Source organism: Mus musculus, chromosome 13 (genome assembly GCF_000001635.26).
Source record: "Mus musculus strain C57BL/6J chromosome 13, GRCm38.p6 C57BL/6J".
NCBI classification, from domain to species: Eukaryota; Metazoa; Chordata; class Mammalia; order Rodentia; family Muridae; genus Mus; species Mus musculus.
The window spans coordinates 44,909,064-44,928,796 of record NC_000079.6 but is presented as its reverse complement, the minus strand read 5'-3'; the positions used below and the strand labels follow the sequence as shown (position 1 = coordinate 44,928,796).

Genomic DNA, 19,733 nt, shown 5'->3' with positions numbered 1-19,733 from the left:
AAGAATAATCTATAGGTAACATGCTAACCCTCTTCTCCACTGAATAATCTATAGGTAACAAACTAACCCTCTTCTCCACTAAATAATCTATAGGTAACATGCTAACCCTCTTCTCCACTGAATAATCTATAGGTAACAAACTAACCCTCTTCTCCACTGAATAATCTATAGGTAACATGCTAACCCTCTTCTCCACTGAATAATCTATAGGTAACAAACTAACCCTCTTCTCCACTGAATAATCTATAGGTAACAAACTAACCCTCTTCTCCACTGGAGCTTCTTGAGCCAGGCCCCAACAGTTCATTCACCCTCAACAACACTGCCTTTCATGCTCTTACTAGTATGGCCCACTAAGCATCCCTAAAGCATTCCATTGCTTTCCTAACACAGAGGCCCAAAGTGCAAATTATACTAAACAAAACCATGGGTAGGACTATCAGAGCAATACCCTAGGTCCCGGGTACTAACTTTTGTCTTAGTTGGAGTTTTATTGCTATGTAAAGACAGGATGACCACAGCAACTCTTACAAAGGAAAACATTGTAAAGAACTCTTTGTTGCTGAGAAATTTAACTCTGCCCTGTTCAGTTTGGTCCAGCATATCTTGGATGTATGTTATAAAGCCAGAGGAGGCAAAGATGAAAAGAAAGGGTTCCTTAGATATTTCTATATTCTCAGGGAAACATGACACATAGCCTCATGGGATGATTACCCAAAGCTCATAGGTCCAAAGGCACTCTTCTCTGCCTGCCTGCCATGTATTAGAGGCCAGCTAGGACTAGGTACTGTTGCAGTCTGAGGCTATAGAGCCTAGCACTAGGCAAGGAGAAGGCACACAATAAATAGGTCCTTGTTGTACAAAGCATTGTCCAGTGGGATAATCACTGTGGTTTTGAACATCTCAAGAATAATTCTCTTCAAGCTTCCAGAACATATTTGAATATGTTTTATAACTAAAAAAGAAACCAGGCAGATGTTGCCAATACATGTATCTTTCAAGCAAGCGCTTTAGAACAAGTTTTGCCTTAGCTAGAATGGAAGGGACTTTTAAACAGTAATCGGGTACCTTGGCTGTGGAGAGCTGCTGCAGACTTCCTGCCCAGACAGACAAAATACCCTGCTTCAGGAAGGATCTTCATCTCTAGGGGTGGAGCGAAGTGATCCTTAATTTAGAGTATCAGTCAACATTAAAGAATGTCTCTCGTGGGGAGGCAATTCCATGAGATTAGAAATAGCAATAGGAACTTTTCTTCATTTTACAAGTTTTACTTTTAATTAAAGCCATGGAACTTTGTATCCAAAAATGTGTCAGGAGAGAATGCAAATTCAGCTGTGAGCTCCAGAGCCATGCATGATGCGGCAGGGAGCAAAAGCAGGCCCTGGAGCAGGGCACTGCAGGCCTGCAGCTCACAGTGCACTAAGGCCCAGTGGGCCATGGAAGGTCCCGGTTTCAGTCCTCATCCCCTGCACCCAACATCATCTCTCAGGGAACATCTTTGATTTTTATGTCTAGGCAACACTCTCTGGGTTTGGACAGATCTCCTGAGAGATGCCCAGCTCTGCCTGCTGCCTAGCTTCTGGCTCCAAGTTAGGTTTCAAGTTTATAAGGATCTCTGCTGACAGATTAAGGCCCATGGGGCTAGGGCTGCCTGTACCCACTAGACTAACCTTTCTGGTGTTCAAGTGCACGGAAAGAATGAGGTGAGTGTTGACGTCCACAGGAGAAAATACTGCCATGATTGAGCTCAGTGTCCCAGAAGGCTCTGAGACAAAGCTCCTAGCTAGGGGAGTTCCTTATGGATTATTATTGGTTTTCCCTTTCATTAAAGAAGTATTCAGGGTATTTTTAAAAGAGACATTTTCAGTGACACACCTCTTCCAACAAAGATATACCTTCAACAGTGCCACACTTGCTAATCCTTAAAGCAGATTACCAACTAAACATAGAAATATAGGATCCTCTGGGTTCCAGTCTCATTCAGACCACACCACCAACCAACTTCATGTTTCTCCCTCCCTCCCTCCCTCCCTCCCTCCCTCCCTCCCTCCCTCCCTCCCTCCCTCCCTCCCTTTTCTCTGGGGAGAAAACAACAACAACAACAAAAAGCCCAAAAAGTTCCTAAATAAAACAGCCACACAACATGAAGTCTGTGCCCCCATCAGGCATGCCCTGGAGTGTGTACCCAACATCATCCCAGAAAACTGATTTCCCCTTCCCCAGCATCTGTCAGTTACAAAGAGCTTCCTGGTTAGAGAGAGAACTTTGTTCCCACTTCCTCTTCTCTGTGCTGGATTTTGTCTGGCATGAACGTGAGCAGACCTTGTCCATTTCTGTAGCAATCTGAGTTCATGTGTCTTAGTCCAGTTGTGACTGGAAGGGGTTGTTTCCTTGGAGTCAACCGCCACCTCTAGCTCTTACAATCTTTCAGTCTCTTCTTCCATATAAATGTCTAAATCTCAAGAAGGGATGTGAAGACACCCTACTGAGGACCGAATGTTCTGTCTTATGTTGTAGGGTTGTTTTTTGTGGGTCTGTGTTAACACCCATCAAGAAGCAAGCAGTAGTTTCTCTGATAGAGTTGAGTAAGACTGTGTGTGGCAATGTCAGTAGCAGTAGTTTATTGTTCTGTTCCTCTAGCATAATCATAGTGATCATTTTCCTTCTAGGTTTGTGACCTATCTAGTCTCAGATCTGGGACCCCTTTAGCAGTCTCAAGATAAGCTATGAACCTCAAAGCTGATTTTTCAAAAGTGGGTGGTCACTCCCATAACTTTTGGGCCACTATCGCACCCGTATGTCACTGGGTTTGTAGCTGGGTGACACGGATGACTTTATTTCCTCCTCTTCTAGCATGTTGTCTTAGATAGTTTTCTGTTGCTCGGATAAGAGGCTTACAGTTTCAGAAGGTTGGATTCCATGATGACCGTGACAGCGCATGCAATCGTTCAGGCAGGCGTGGGACTTCATGAAGCATCTGGATCCTCAGGTGCACGCACGCACGCACGCACGCACGCACAGACTCACACTCACAGAACTAAAGAATGGCGTGCATCCTAGTGACTGACACGCCTCCAACAATGCCACACCACCTAATCCTCAATTTCACCAACTGGAAAGCAAATACTCAAATAAAGAAGCCAGTGGGAGTCATTCTCATTCAGCCCACCACACCTGCGAAGTACTCCCAGCACCACAGAGGCTGTCAGTAGGGTTGGGCGCCAGCTTAATTGCTGATGCAGTGACATTAGTGCTCTTTTCAGGAATAGGGCCTCACCATCAGGCTGTGGAAGGAAACCATTAGCCTTTGACAGTAAGCAAGTCTTTCACTGAGTCTACATGTTGACTTTCACAGTTCTCTGATAAAACAGTATTTCTCAAGGTGACTTGCTCTGGCCACCTTACACACCTTTGTGTGTTCTAAACCTTTAACTACAGTTGAGGACATTCCACTGTGACTTTTTTAAGTGTTTCATTAAGTACTAGCTAGACTCTATGGGACATCTGGCAATGTCTGGGGACAAGACTTTTAAGTGGGTTAAAGGTGTTCCACTGGATCTCACAGGCAGTGGCACCGCTGAGCTCCCTACCCCACACAGGACAGCATCAGTCTTCCGATGCAGAGAATGGTGGACAATAGTCCCCGCCCCATTACCTCCTTTGTCCTTGTTCCTAGTTCTTCAGTAAACTTAGTTTGATTGGAATTGTAATATGTTTCTAAGACTCACAACTGACCAATTTCTGCAATCAGCGTTGGGAAACATCACTCTCAGGTTACCCTGGGCGGATGGCGGACGGACATATCCTAGACACTGAGCAGGACCACTGGCCGCTCTGCTCTAGTGTTTGTTTCTGGGCTCCAGGGAGCCACGGCTCATCTTTGCTTTGGCAAAAATCAGTTTTGTAGCCAGGCACGGCAGTATATGCCTGTACTTTGCAACACCTGAGGCATGGCAGGAGAACTGAACTTTTTTGGGCGTCTTTTTTTCTGAGGTAAGACCTCACTACCTAGCCCTGTACAGCATGGAACTCACTGCAGCCAGGCCAATATGAAAAACTCAGAGTCTCTACCTTCTCAGTGCTAAGATCAAAGGCACCAATGGGGTCATTTTTTTCTATGAGAAATATAGACTCATTTTTCTTTATTCGGTAGTAAGACATCCAACGCTGAGAATTTCCTGTTGGGATTCCATTTTAGTTGAATTTGACAACTTTTGATGTTGTTAATACTTACTTGACATAAGTTAGGTGAAAGTTTTTCTACTTCGGTTAGGACAGCTTTCTAAAACCATAATGAATAATCAACAGCTGTGAATAAATCTGGTGCTCTAAAGGCTGAGGCAGGAGAATCACAAAACTGGAGCGATTGTGATACAGATACATAGCCTGAAGTCATGCTGTAGTCTCAGCCTCCCCTGTGCTGGGATAAAGATGTGAGTCACTAGGCTAGGCAGGTATAGCTCATTTCCATGTGGTGAATAGTTTGGCCTGTCCTACAAGCTCAACATTACTCTTTTCCAGGCTGAGGTCAAAGGCTGGGCTCGAATCCAGAAGACTGCTGGCACCACAGCACCCAGCCACACTCTCAAGAGCCCCACTGGGGCACGAGAGCCTAAGGGGGAGTGCCACTCCCAACCCCACCCACAGTAGCTGTGACATTAGTGCAGTTGTCCCTATGGGTTTCACACTGGAAAGGTGTGAAAGCTTTGGTGACATCCAATATATTCAAGTCCATCTTGCCTAAGCTTATCCTGACTGGCTCAGAATGACACTGTCAGAACCATCAGCGAAATTATTCACTCTTCGTGAACTTGGATATGTAGAGCTAACCCAACTCCATCCTCATGTGTGGGAGGCTGTGTGTGCTCATACCTAATGTTGAGGAACTGACTGGCTGACTGTACCATCTACTTATTTTCTGCTGGGCTCACTCCCATCTTCAGTTTGTGCAAAGCTTAACTTTCAGTGGGGAACTCGTTTACCTGGTCCATCTTAGGAGCCTCACCCACACTGACTTACCTTCCATCTGTGCTGTGTTTGTTTTTGTTTGTGCTGCCCCTTGCTCTGCAGCTATCTCCTCATCTGTGAAGTCCAAGGTTCAGAATGTATCCATCCCAGGCCCGTTCTCACTCCTAGCATTACTTTCTTGGCTGCTGGTTGGGAGGTGACTACCTAGGACTAAGAGGCACTGGGCCTTGGGCACTCAAGCCCTGTGGCCCTGAGTCCTTCTCATGCTACCACTGTAGAATTAATTGCAATTTTGGTTACATTGACACGGGATGGAATTTCCTGACTTCCTTCTGACCCATGAAGACAGCTCCTACCTACCCCTGCATGCTATAGGAGCACCCTGTTCCAAATACCACCTACATGAAAAGATAAGTTAGGATACCTCAAGACTGGAATGTCATTTGGTGAAAGCATGAACTAGGAGCAAACAGTGTAATTAGCCCAACGAAACTCACCATTACCATGAAGAGCAAAAAGTCCATCTCTTTTATCAGAGCCTATGGGCAGCATGTCATCCATGGAAGTGAATGTGGACGTGCTGGAGCAGATGGACCTGATGGACATCTCAGACCAGGAGGCTCTCGATGTCTTCCTGAACTCCGGCGGAGAGGACAACATTGTGATGTCCCCTGGTGTGGGTAAGAGTAATGACAACACTAAAGTCACATCTCTTAGCCCAGCTTCTTCTTCCTCCTCCACTGCTTCCAGTGAGCTGGTCAGGTCCCAGAGGACTGGGGAAGTGTTAGCTCTCCTGTGTGGCTCACACGGCACTGTCATTTCCTGTTCACTGAGCAGTTGCTTCCTAACCCTGATCAGCTTTCCTAATGAGGTTGTTTTGTTTGTCACCACTGCACAGCTAGCTTTTCAGTTTCTTTCACATACATGAGGGAAGGGCAACCCTCGGCCTCCACTATATATATATATATATATATATATAGGCCCACAGTAGTGAGGGTCCGATTTCTCAGACCTTACCCTCTCAGCCCTTTGCAGAGCCATGATTTAGTCAGTGACTGACTGTGTGTAAAAATCTTGATTCCTTGAAAATCCTTATAAAATTGGAGGAATGCTAAAGGCCGAGTAAGTCATCTTAGCACGAGTGAATAGAAACTGAAGGAGCTAGGGTATCAAGGATTGGTGGCTAACTTTTACCATGTGTTTAGAACTGAACCTTACATGGCTTTAAAGACTTCTTCATCTTACCACAGAATAGAATAGGTGGTCAGGTAACTTGTGGACCCTACAACTAGGCTGAGGGACAGGATCTCGGGCAGTTGTCCTCAATGGCAGTTCCCAAATGCAATCAGAGGCTTTTTCTACTTTCTTCAACAGAGATGGAATCCAACCCCAATCAGAATGAAATGAGTCTTCAGATTCCAAGTCCCTCAGAATCAGCATCCCAGCCACCTGCCTCACCCTCTGCCTGCACTGACCTGGACACTGCTGATGCCCCCCTCATCCAGTCTGATGAGGAGGAGGTACAGGTGGACACGGCCTTGGTCACATTACACACTGACAGAAAGTCCACCCCAGGTGTCAGTGATGACAGTGACCAGTGTGACTCAACTCAGGACATTTAAGTGACTTGTCAGCTGTGCGCAGAATCCTCCTGCAAAGCCAGGTGCTTAGAGGTTTTCAATTTTACACACTTGCTAATGGGATGTAAGAACCATTAGAGAAGCGCTCACAATAAAGCTTATGGAATAAACACTGTGCAGCTGGTGAGTATATGGGTCGTATAGAGGCCCCTGCCTTGACAGGTGCTTAGAGCTGATTGACCAAGAGTTCCTAAAGAAACACAGGTGTGGAGGTCTGCTGGAGAGGGCCTTGAAGGAAATAGGACCTAGGCCAGGCTATGTGGGCACCGTGCCCTACCATACTGGGAGGCAGAGTCTGTTAGCATAACCAATAGTGGTCAAATTGGGATCTGAAGAACTTAATTTTACCTAGCATCAGGTGACAACCTGGGAAAGAAACTTGCTTCCCCAAGGTCCCCAGGGCATGAGCTAGCCTAGTTGCAGCCCAGAGTGGTGAGCAGTGCCACGGACATGCCTCTGTAGCTCCGCTCCCTGGCCTAAGAGAGGATGTGTAGCCCCTGCCCCACTGACCAAAGAAAGCCCAATCCCTTCCCACAAGACAGACAAAATGTCCAAAAAACTTTTTATTATTAAACCTTGTAGTACAAACCTGAAAAGTAAACAAAGAACTGGCAATAACCACACAGAGCCTCCCGGCAGGAGGGGTGCAGAGCAGCGCTAATAAATTAAATGTCGAACTGTAAGCCATAGGCGAAAGGTTACCGACAAAGAGGGGAAAGTCCACAGCAAGGCCATAGAAACTGGACGACCACATTGGAAACACTCGACTGTCAGGCAATCGTTAAATAGTCCAAAGCAGTTTAGTCTTCTGCAACAACAGCCACCAAAGTGGATCCTAGGCGTTCCTGGCAGTCACCACTGGCAAGCTCAGTGCAATGTGGGTAGCTATGGACTGATCCAATTATGAAACAAACAACAGCTTGTGAAAACAGTTTCCCTTTTTTATTCCACACATACTGTACACACAGCCGGAGAAGGGCAACAGCTACTCCACTACCACGTTCTGTTGCTGTTGAGTGATGTAAGCAGCACTTATACATGTCACAAGAGAACCCTGTAAGCATCCAATCAGCCGATGAAGAAACGGAAACGTAAGGCTTTTCTCCATCTTCTCACCCCTTCCCTCCCCCTCCAAGAAAAGGCTCAAGTATTTAAAACAATTTACAGGAGTATGTACAAAAGGGATGGGATTTTTTTTCTTTTTTTCTTTTTTGTTAAAACATGAAGAGAAAAAATAGACAAGAGGAGCACAGATGTGTTTCACATTCAAAAAGAACTGCAGACTTAGTGGCTCTAAGTGTGAGGGAAACAAAGATTAATGCTGATGTGAGGGACACAAGCAGAGATGGAGGTGGAATGTCGGGAAATTGCACATGGATGACAGGGAAGCACTTACAGTCAACTGCTGTTCCTTTTCCTCAAGGATGCTATTGAAGGGTTTTTTGTTTTTTTGTTTTTTGTTTTTTTGATAAAGTAGCCAACAGCACCAAAAAAAAATAACAGAATGGATTTCCTAATGAAATCAGGCACAGGTCTCCCTCAGTGACCCTCCAAGGCAGGCAGTCTTTGTCTTTGTCTCTCTCTCCCTCGAACGGATGCATAGTGATGTGCTGGTATGAGAACCTCGTCACTCAAACCTCACAGTTTGCCTTCAGCTGCCATAACCGCCCAGCCAAAGAAACAGGGCTCTCCGGTTCCAAAAGTTACAAACTCCCTTCGCACATGACAGAAGAAAAGACAGCCAAAGTAAAGCCATTTCAAGTTTTCTTTTTTCTGTGTGTGTGTGTGTGTGTGTGTGTGTGTGTATCTTCTATCCCTTTTCCAATCTAGAAAAATCTCATCTGACTGATGGTTTTAAAATTTGTTCTCCAAACTTCACCATCTTCAAAAATGGGTTAAAAAGCCTTTATTCCTCAACAGTTACCAAACAAAACAGAACAAAAACAAACAAACAAAAAAAAAGGCATTTCACAGCCATGGGGCGATACAAATTAATACAGCCCCTCAAGGGTTTTAGACAGTGAGTGTACGGCAGCTTCCAAACCTGACTGCAGTATCTAGATATCTACGTACAAAAACTTGAACAGTTTAATGCTAAAACAAAATCAGTTCTCTAAAACCAGAAGAAATTCTTCTTTAGAGCTAGTGCAAAGACAGCTTGTATCCTACAGCAAGTACTCCAAACTAGAATATAGTAATTACAAAAAATATATAAGTGACCATGGGTTCGGCATCTTCATGAGGATGGGAGCCGAGATGGCGGCACATCCACGGTCGCTCTCTTGCGGGGACCTCTTTTTGGTGTGGGTTTGTTGAGACAGTTCTCGATGCCACCGTGTTTGCCAGACACTTTGCCACATATCTGGTTGACCAAACTGATGATCTGCTCCTGCCAGGACAGACAGACAACATTAAGTTAGTGCAGCAGAGGCACCAAATCCTATGACTTATCAGTGTGTGTCACTGGACATTAGCAGGCTTTCTAAATAGCTTTAGGATTCAGAGATGCAGAGGACTTGTGAACAGGACAGGGAGATACCTAAGGAAAGTCCTGTGGCTGCCGAGACTGCTGAGCACCGTGCATACCTCTCTGCCTTGTGGGCTCCCAGCAGCCACTAAAACTAACACCACCGCTGGGGGATCTGACACTTTTGGCCCCTAGTATGCTTGCATTCACATGTATATAACTCTCCATAAAGAACTCAAATGCCTGTCCTGCAAAAGAGAAACAGATGCCTCCACACTCGGAGGAAGACTGTCTCCTGAAACTGCTTCAGATAGTTGGAGGTAGGGTAGAAGCTGAGGCAGCAGGCCCTCTTTGAGAGCCAACATGACAAGAAAAATCCAGAAATTTAACAACAGCATCCAAATATGAGACATTACAGATTGAAGCTATGCTAAAGTTCTCCAGCATGTGACATCAGCAGCTCACATGACTCATTGTGTGTGACCTCTGCATTAGAGGGGGAAATGGGTCAGCTATATCCCTTTATTTCACCCAAGAGGACCGTGCAACTCTCTACTAAAAGGTATCCATAGCTGGGTGTGGTGGCACACACGTAGAATCACAGTTCTGCAGAGGTTCTAGCAGAACATATTTGGGAGCAGCCAGGGACACAAAGGAAGGATGTCTCAAAAACAAGAGAGCATAGGCAAGAACACCAGCAGTGAGGAATGGAGGCAGCCTGGACACAAGACTCCAGGTTCACACAGTCAAGTTCTGCCTCTAAAAAGCCTACAAACAGCTGAAGGATGTGACATAGTCCCCTGCCTCCTTAAAACAAGCTCCTTTGTGAAAGCCTTGCCTGTCTATCTTCAGGTCTGGGAGCCCTGCTCTTCCTGGGAGCTTCACAGTGCATAGGGGTGTGGGAGGAACAGGCCTGGAACCCCTTGTGTGTCTGTCATTGGGCTGCACAAGGAATGAAAAGGACTGAACTAAGAGCTTGTGTCTATCCTACCTTTCTCAGTCCACCCAGCTGAACACAATTGAGGGCTAGTGCTGACCCTTTACAACAGCAAGCCTCTGGCAGAGGGAGAGGCTGCTTCCAGATGTGCTCCTGTTCTTTCAGGACTTTGGTCCCAGTAAGATGTGGCTTCCTACCCCAGTGCTCAGTTTGTAGAATGCACTTTTAGAAGTCCTAATCATGTGCACAGATTTACACTCCCTGGCCCTGACCACTGCTGCCAACTCTGGGTCCTGGCTGGGGTCTTTGGAAGAAGCACATGGGACAGGATGCCAGATGGTAATTCCTACTCATTGCTGAGATTTAATTTTAATTAAGCACATTGTGACATTTACTGTTCATGTGACAAAGTAGGAACCAAAGAAGCTATGTTACTGCCATTGAACAAAAAGGACGCAAATAGACCTACGCTCTACTTTCCAAGGGAAAGATTCTGTTGGCCAAGTTAGGACTAAAACGCAGTGCTTGGGACCACATGGATGGCATGCTGCCTGCCCAGCCAGCTACAGAGCTGGGGAACACACAGTAATGGTGGGCACTGTCCAAAAGATGGTGCCTGAAGAAGGGAACCAGGTTGCCATATGTGCAGCACTGGTCAGACCAGGATGGCCAGTGGTGGCAGTTTAAGATGTTCCTTGAACCCAAGAGGAGTGACAAGGACTGCAGAGTCCAAAAGCATCTACAGGACTGAGATCATGAATTGGGGGAGGGGCAAGGAAGTGTATACCCTACATCACTGAACATGCTAGGGTACCAACTGGGATGCTAAATGGTATTCCACATGGAGATGATCTCTTTGGACTGAGGTTCATTTGAAACAGCTGCTCTCAATCTGTGGGCCACAGCCCCTTTGCAGGGGTTAGGCAACCCTTTCACAGGCGTCTCAGATATCCTGCTTATCTTACTAGATACTACGTACATACAATTCATGACAAAAGTACAGTTAATACGTAGCAACAAATAGTTCAGCGTCACCACAACCTGAGACGAGAGCTGCAACATCAGGAAGGCTGAGAGCCACTGATTTAGAAAGTAATGTGAATGTGATGTGTAGAACTGAATACAAAATTCAAGAGCATGAAAAGTGTATGGACCTGAAGACATAGTATGGATCCCACATAGACATGATACCCAGCAGGTGGACAGCACAGGAAGCCATATTCCAGAACTGCCCACCCGGGAGTTAGACCCTCAGTCTAAAGCATTCAACTACGAACAGAGGCCATGGTCAGTGGCAAGTGTCCACATCATGCAGAGAGCACGGCCACCACCACTCCAGCACTGACTCAGAGGTCACTACAGAGTGCACAATACCACAGCCTGTAAGGCAGACATGGGACTCAAGTCCTGGGCTCAAATGATCCCTTCCCTGCCACACTGCATACTGTCCACAGCCAAGAAAGTCCTTGAGGCAGCGCCTTCTGCATGTTCCTGGCTATACAGACAAGGGTTGGGGGATGCTCAGATCTCATGAGGCTGCCATTGCAACCACCCTCTCTCTTCTAGGGCTAGGACTCAGGCCAATCACAGTACTCCATTTCCTTAGTGACTGGGACAGTGCAGATCCTGGGATAGATGGCACTACCATGAGAAGCAGACATCATTTAGCAGGTAGGACAAGGCTAAGTAAGGAAAAGGTGACAATTGGCTCATGAGAGGGCAAGAAGTTGTCTGGCTAGGAAAAGTCGAGAAGCAGAAGAGCAGAGTTTCCATGGCTGATGGTGTAGCCACTAGCCAAGCAGAGTGATGCCTGATGACCCACACAGGAGGCTCTGGAGCCACAAGAAAAAGCTCTGGGCACAAGTAGTCCTGAAGGCAGAAATCTTCTTTCCAACACACAGTATCGAGGCAGTTGGCAGTGTGAATAGCTCTGGAGAGCCATGTCTGGAGTCAGGTATCTCCTGTGTAGGGAGTAACCTTGCTGAATGGAGGAAGCATAGAATTGGGCAGAGTCCGTGAGAACAAGAGATGCATGGAAAGAGGTTGGAAAACAAGCCAAGGCAGATCTGTAGACTGAGTGCCAAGGATGTAAGGACAGATGGGGGCCAGACACACTGAGAACAACTCAAGCTACCAGCTCTCCAACCGAGACACAATGGACAGCATCCACTTAGAGTGACAGTGGTTCCATTCAGTCTCCATCCTGCAAGCATGGCTAGGCACTAAGCTAACTTCAACTCTGTTCTAAGTCAGAACTCACCTCATCGTAGCGGTACATCAGCTTCAGCCCACGGCAAGACTTCTGCTTCTCCACATGGCGCAGTGCACACTCCAGGCAGAACACGACATTCTCATTCTCCTGTACCACCTGTAGAGACAGGGTTCATGCTGAGTTCAAGGGGGTCTGTCCACACATCTACCCAAACCTGACTCGGTGGCTCACAACAGTCCACAGGGGTAAGAAACCCTGCAACAGGGTCTTCTGCTAGGGCAGGGAAGGGGAAGGAAGTAAGAAAGGAACGGCTCCCACCTTGGCTCTCCTCCAGAGATGGAACTAAATATACTGGCACTGCCTCAGGTCCGGGCTTGGGAAGTTACTGACCAAAATACTCCTGATAATAGCACCCCAGAGGACGTGCAGGGTATTGCGACCCTGTCAGCTTCCAGAGAACATGTAAACCCCTGTGAACTAGACATGTCTTCCAATCTCCAAGATAGCCATCAAGTACTGCTGCCTACCAAACAAGTGCCCTGCTGTTGTGTATTTGGCCTTAACTTGCATTGTGTTATTTGAGTTCCCTAATTTGAAAGAGGGTCCCTGCCCCAAGTTGGTTCTGACTGGTGAATAAAGATGGAACTTGAGGATTCCTGGGCAAGGGAACCGAGAGAAGAAAGCCAAATTGCAGAAGGAATAAGATGCAGGCTTGAGAACTGCAGAAGGAAGAGGAGAGCATACCAATCATGTGAGAGGTGGGGAAGAGTGGGCTCAGAGGGCCCCTCACGGGGTCTAGGGAAGCAAAGATGGAATATAGATTTTAGTACATAATTTAGGAGGCATGAGCATAGATGTTTAGGAGTGGCCCAGCAATTGAGCTGATTAAGGCATATTAAATATAAGTTGTCCCCCTCCCCCCCATCTCTCTGTGTCGGTCTATCTTTCAAGAATCCAGAACAGATAGCAAGGAACTTGTGGCCGGGTGATTAGAGCAGATTAAGCAACTACGGTTACGCCCTGCTACCTGACGAAACAGGGAAAGCCACTGACCACAGAGGGCCTAGAAGAAGGGCCTGTGTACTTGTCTCCTTTATATACCCCTCAAGTCCTGCCACCTGTATGTTACAAAAAGAAATAGGAACAATGGTCTCAACACTTGGGTGCAAATATTTGGCAGGCCTTTAAGTCTAGGGCTTTTATTTCAGAAGCCTCCATGCAAACAAAAATTTCAGAAGAACAGGTTGCCTTTGAAAGATTCTAAGAACTAATCACAAATTCAGTGGTTATAAGCAAAACACATTTATTACTATTAATAAAACCTCGAGGTTAATCTTTATTGCCAGCCTGATAGAATTTAGAATCACAGAGGAGGATACAGGCTGGGAACATGAGGGTGTTTCCCAGTATGAAGGTGTAACAGAATGTAGGTGTGGTACTAAGTGGTATAAAAAGCAAGGGATTTAGGGGAGTGCACCAGTACTAGATAGAACTGCCCACTGTGGCCAAGTGACTCCCACTCCTGCTACCATAGTGAGAGGAGGCTGGGGTCTGAAGGAAGCCCTGAAGTAGGCCTGGTGTTGAGGCCGTGGTGGGTCACACTGGGCTCTCACACATACACTCACCATGGACAGGTAGCACAAGTGCTGGCAGATCTGGCACCTCCTTTCTGAAGTTTCCAGCTGTAGCCACTTTCGAGGCTTTTTCTTCCCATCCGCCACTGTGCTGTTGCCGTCGTGGCTGCCATAGCGTGCAGAAGAGTGAAGGCCAGCCTCGAACAACAGCCTGCGCTGCCGCAGCTCTGTATCCCTGTGCAGGGAAGTGGCGGGTGTCATCAGAAGGTCAAATGCCCACAATGAATACCTGCTCCCACTAAAAAGGACATGTCATCACCCCTTTAGACTAGACTACAGGGTCAGCCATGGGGAGAGAGGCCCAGCAACCTTCCTTTTCTATACTATTATTACCAAAAGGCAAGTTCAGCACTGACCCCAAAGAGCTTGGGAGCACTTTTCATTATCAGCTCACCAAGAGCTTCCCATTATCAGACAGGAAGATGGAGGAATAGCAGAGGACCAAAGGAAAAAGTTTCAGTCCTTAATGAGCTGCAGGTGGCCTGCAGTTCAGGGAACTGCCACCTGCTTCTTCCACCTGGGCCTGCTTCCCCTGAGGTCCTGAGACCTGGGTCTACACTACCTGAGCTCATCCAGAAGGGCTGAGATGGTACTGAGGGTGGGACCATTTTCCTTTTTTGCTTCTGCTTGTGCAATCTGGTAGAGCAACTTCTCCATGGAGAATGGCTTAGCTATATGGCGGCGCTTCATCTCCTGAAAGAAGAACCACCTTTACAAAGGGTCTGTTTCCATGATTAAGTAACAGCTGAGGGTCACAGTGGCAGAGAAGCTGTGTGAGTTTCTAAAGTGGCCATTGGACCTAGATTAATGCTGTTAGATGTTCAACCATTGTGCTTACCTGGAGAATAATAGTACTGAGTACCCGATTCCAAGAAAAGTTCTGGCACCTCACTGCCAGCATGAGGCAGAAGCACAACTATATTTGAGTGGTCCCCACAACTGTGGCATGGCCAGTATAGAAGTCAAAAGCTTAATATAAACCTCAAAAACTTTCCTATAAAAAGTTCCAGGCATGGAGGCTCTCCAGCACCGAATGACAGCACCTCAGAGACCTACGGTTGAGTCAGTATCACATCCAGTACCTAAGGACGCCTGCTCTGCTTACCTTGGCAGTCTCGAAGCCCATGCTTGTCCACTGGGTGGTAGCAAAGTGCACTGTCTCTGAGACGTTGTAGCCACAACATACTTTGGACACAAAGGATCCCGGGAAGCAGACGACAAACTGCCCACTCTGCTGTACAGTCCTGTGGACCTTGATCCCCTTCTTGCACAGCACCTCTGGGGAGATCTGGGGAGAGAGTGCCAACTGAGAGATGCATGGCCCTTGCTGCTCTGCTGGGCAACCCCTCTGCACCATGGACCCCATGGACACCATCCAGGTTATGGGGGAAGTTCAGCTGTACAGGAATTCTGACGGAGGGACTGCCTAACAAACCAGATTATGATTATCCTTCAGAAAATATCAAACAAGGCAATCATGAAAACACAAGTCAATGCCAGCCTAATAGTCAATTTTCGGCAAGGCAGAACCCATGGTGCACACACAGCTTCCTCCTCCTTAGGCCCAAAAGACCTTTTGTAGCACATCCAGGCCCAAGCCAGCATTGTCAGGAGCTGACAACAGAATCACTTTCTAACAATAATAGACCTACCATTACATTGCTCTCCAGCATCTGCAGCCCTGGGGTACCATTGCCCTGCAGCAGAGTGTGGACTACGTCCTCCAGCTTGTTCTCCTCCTCAGCAGGAATGCAATACCTGGGGTGGTGGAAAGACAAGAGACATTTGATGAGACCTCTGTGGGGCAGCCAGGCTGGAGTGCTGGCCCAGTGCCTGCTCTGTTGCTGTTGGCTGCTTCTGCCCAGCACAGAGCCAAACCACAGGCATAGCCTTACACACACTGCTTGCTTTCTATGCAGATCTGCTCCACAGGGTGAGCCAAAAGTCTTCAAACCAAAGCCAGAGAGTGAAGCCCTCTATAAATCAGAAACACACACAAGTACACACTCCCTCAGCCTGGGTGAGTTCTCTGGCACTGCAAAGAGTGGCCAAGTTCTCAGGCATAGGCACAGGATTTGATGCTGTTCGAGATGGGAAAACATAGTACCTAGGTCCCCGCTACTAAGACAACCAGGGAGGACCTGGAGCTGGTCAGGAAGAGACCAGTTGAAAAACCATGTGCCATAAAGTTTATTGATGATATCCCTGGCTCTGCTTTCTTTTATGCCATCATGAACCCAGGGATAAGAGTTCAAATAGGTCACACACTCTCAAGTTTCAACACCTCCAACTACACATTCGAGCTATAAAAAACAACCTGATTCACACACACTGGATAGTTTTATGTCAACCTGACATAAGCTAAAGTTATCTGAGAGAAAGGAATCTCAAGAAAATGCCTCTATAAGATGCACTTGTCGGCAAGCCTGCAAGAAAATTTCATAATTACTGATTAATGGGGAAGGGCCCAACCTATTGTAGGTAAGGCCACCCATGGGTCCTGGGTTCTATAAGAAAGGCTGAGCAAGCCAGTAAGTAGCACCCCTCCACGGCCTCTGCATCGGCTCTGGCCTCCAGGTTCCAATCATCTTTGATGATGAGCAGTGATATGGAAGCATAAGCCAAATAAAATAAACCCTTTCCTCCCCAGGCTGCTTTTGGAAATGTTTCATCACAGCAATAGGACACTCACATCTTCACATGCCTGTGCCACAGGTCAGTGCAAGCCACAGGAACACCTGCACAATGCTTCTCCACAAGCATGTGTGTGGCACATTGCACAGCTGCCATCTGTCATTTGCCCATGAACACTGCGATCTGTTTCCACATATGTCAACCTCCACCCCCAGCCTCTCACCTTAGCAGTCCACAGGATACTGAAGATCATACTCAACACACGAGCCCTCCTTGCTCATCAGGTTATGAACAAACTAAACAACCACACTAGCAAACTGCTGCCCACATTGGACATCAGTTGAAGATTCTATTTAATAAAGAAAATTTCGGGGGCTGGGGAGATGACTCAGAGGTTAAGAGCACTGACTGATCTTCCAAAGATCCTGAGTTCAATTCCCAGCAACCTCATGGTTGAAGCCATTCATAATGAGATCTGACTATAGGAAAAGGGAAAGGGAAAGAAGAGGGGAGGGGAGGGGGCAGGGGAGGGGAGGGGAGGGAGACTATGAGACTATGAGACAGGACATCATATGATATGCAGTCAATCCCCATCTGCTGCTGGCAACACAAAAATCAGAGAGCTCAGCTGTGAGAAGACCACACTGTGCCACACACCTCATGGGCACACAATTTTTGACAATTGGGCAGACTAGGTCTGGAGTTCTTGCCAAAGGCCACTTAGGTAAAGCTGCCCAGCCCTGTCCCCCATGGTACTTTTTATGAATGCTGCTATGGAATCCACTTTGGGAATTCCATAAAATAGAACAGTGGAAGGAGGAGAGAAAGCAGATTAGGCAGGCAATTCACAGAGAGTACCCTCCAACACTTGCAGCACAGGTACAAAGCACAGTCACGGGCTAGGGGAAAGCACGTCTCTCTTCCCTACCTACAGAGTCAGGCCCTATTTATCACTGCCCTCCTCAGCATCAGCTTCCTGAGGTGCCCAAGGCTACTGTACCTGCTGCTGGGGGTGAGTACTCACCAAATGCAGTCAGCACCAGTGTGTAAGTAGTCAATATATGGAAGGTGATTTTGGTCTCGAGACCAGCATGAGGTAGAAAAGACCATGCCAATATTTAGCCAGGGAATAGTCACTCCTACAACATAAAGAGATGTCATTAAGAGTGTCCTCAGGAGAGGCATATGGAATTCTGCTCTCACAGACCTAATACTTTAAGAAAAAGCTGTCTGCCCCTCCCCACTTGCTACATAGAGATAAGAGTCTTCTATTCTGGCCCTCCTCCCAGGAGCAGGGAGGCCTGGCTTAAGAGCCTCTGTCCACAGTGAACAAGGTGGGATCCTGGTTTGGACAGAAGGGAGTCTCCCAGGCTTCCCTTGCAAGGCCCAAAGTATTCATAGCAAGCAGACACTCCGTGGAGTGGCTTTACCTAAGCCAGAAGAAGCAGCACCTTTCACTTCTCAGCACACTTAACTGTGGTTGCTAGCAAAAACAGCCTTCAGGAGTCAGGATTAATATTGAAAAGCCTTTTCTGATACTCTGATTTTAACTAGATGCCTCAGCTATTCGGGGGTCCACAGTTTTCAGATTTCATCAAACTGCATGGACTCTGGCCCCAAGGCCCCAGGCCTCTCTACTAGTGAGCCACCCGGCTCTGTTCTCACGATGAAGCCAGAAGAGATCAGGTCATACTTACCAGGCACAGCACCAAGGTGACGCAGGATGGACCCTGTGTTATTTGGGAGGACAGTGAGGTTCCATCCATGCCTGCAGAGGGAAAGAAGGGGCTGTCAGAGCTGGTGGGGAGAGTCCTCAAACACGGACAAGATAATGTACAATTACCTTGAAAAGGGTTCTGATTTTCCCACCGGGAACCCGCTGCCATGGGTATTAGTGTCCACCTTTCCGCAGTGAACTGCCACATGACAGTCCTTCTCTTCCACTAACCTCCAGTACTCTTGCTGTTGACAAGAGGAAAAACCAGTCAGTGTCTGTGTCGTACTTGGACCCTGAGACGCAGTTGGAACACTATATCCAGTACAAGGTGTCTGTATATCAGGAAACTCCCATGAGCAACTCCCTCAGAACGTAAGGCAACAATACAACTGTCATCTCTGGGGACACATCCTCAAATCAACAGAGGACTGTATGTAGCGTCTCTGGATACACTGTGATGCCAGAATGACAGCTCCGTCCAACACTCGGGGAAACCACCCACATATGCTGTGATGCTGAGTAACCATGTGGTTACGCACCCCAGCCTTTGACGGCTGGAAACCCTGACACACTGGCTAGGGCATGAGGAGACTACACAGACAGAATCAATAGCAGTTTGTACAGGAGATGCCTGAGACAAAGCAGGCCAGAGACTGCTGGGATAAAGGAAGAGCATAGAGAACTGAATTTTGATTTGGGACGATGATTATACACTAACATGAACAGACCTGATCTCCCAGAAATGGACACTTAAACACTTTGTTACACAAGTGTTTGGATCTGAGTTTGAATTTCCAAAACCTAACTAAAACGGGATGACATAGAGTCCATGTGTGATCCCAGAACACCTAGGGCAATAGTGCAAGCAGGCACAGGAGAATCCCCAGGTGCTCTCAAACCACCTAACCTTGCATGGGCAGCAGTGAGTGCAGACCTTGCCTCAAACAAGGAAGAAGGTAAATCCTTCGCATGTGCTGTGGGCAAGCACAAACCCACACACAAGCATCAACAAACATTAACAGTTAAAACTGGTGAAATGCTATGTTAGGAAAGAAATTCAAACAAACAGCAGTGAGAATAAGGGGAGAAAGACTTCCATACTGACACTTGGAAACTAACGCGTTGACATAGAACACATAGCACAACTGCTCCTTGCCATCCTCTCCAAAGCAATCAGTGCTCTGCTGCAAGTCAGCATCCTCCTTTGGGAACTGGAAATAAGGTGTGTGTGTGTGTGTGTGTGGGGGGGGGGGGGGGGAAGGTCAATGAGCCTGCTAAACTCACTTTTATCCCTGGAAAAGAAACTTTCCTTGGAAAGAAAGAACTTACTCCAAAACTGACCTCAAAATGTACCACACACACACACAGAGAGAGAGAGACAGAGAGAGAGAGAGACAAACAGACAGACAGCTGGCAACAAACTGAGCTGATTAGATTAGGAAAGGGATAGTTTGAGAAGGCACTGCAATCAAGAGTGAAGGAATGATGTCATGTTCCTTTAAGATGGCCCTGCCTCCAACCTCA

The 19,733-nt window shown here is 47.0% G+C and overlaps 2 protein-coding genes across 9 annotated transcripts in view; one reads left to right on the top strand and one right to left on the bottom strand.

Moving 5' to 3' along the window:
- The window catches only part of Dtnbp1 (dystrobrevin binding protein 1), an 80,018-nt gene extending 73,300 nt beyond the window's left edge, over positions 1-6,718 (top strand). For both annotated transcript variants that reach the window (NM_025772.4, XM_006516984.4), the window contains 2 exons: positions 5,505-5,648; positions 6,343-6,718. In NM_025772.4, coding sequence (NP_080048.2) covers positions 5,505-5,648; positions 6,343-6,590 — 392 coding nt within the window. In that variant the 3' untranslated portion in view covers positions 6,591-6,718. The remainder of the gene's footprint in view (positions 1-5,504; positions 5,649-6,342) is intronic.
- A 435-nt stretch (positions 6,719-7,153) lies between these two features.
- The window catches only part of Jarid2 (jumonji, AT rich interactive domain 2), a 190,870-nt gene continuing 178,290 nt past the window's right edge, over positions 7,154-19,733 (bottom strand). For 4 of the 7 annotated variants that reach the window (NM_021878.3, NM_001205044.1, NM_001205043.1 and 1 more), the window contains 9 exons: positions 18,336-18,454; positions 18,190-18,260; positions 17,517-17,631; positions 15,511-15,616; positions 14,964-15,146; positions 14,421-14,551; positions 13,850-14,033; positions 12,273-12,380; positions 7,154-8,997 (listed from right to left, as the gene is read on the bottom strand). In NM_021878.3, the coding sequence (NP_068678.1) occupies positions 8,845-8,997; positions 12,273-12,380; positions 13,850-14,033; positions 14,421-14,551; positions 14,964-15,146; positions 15,511-15,616; positions 17,517-17,631; positions 18,190-18,260; positions 18,336-18,454 (1,170 nt within the window). In that variant the 3' untranslated portion in view covers positions 7,154-8,844. The remainder of the gene's footprint in view (positions 8,998-12,272; positions 12,381-13,849; positions 14,034-14,420; positions 14,552-14,963; positions 15,147-15,510; positions 15,617-17,516; positions 17,632-18,189; positions 18,261-18,335; positions 18,455-19,733) is intronic. The other 3 variants (XM_006516859.3, XM_006516858.4, XM_006516860.3) reach the window with 1 other exon arrangement.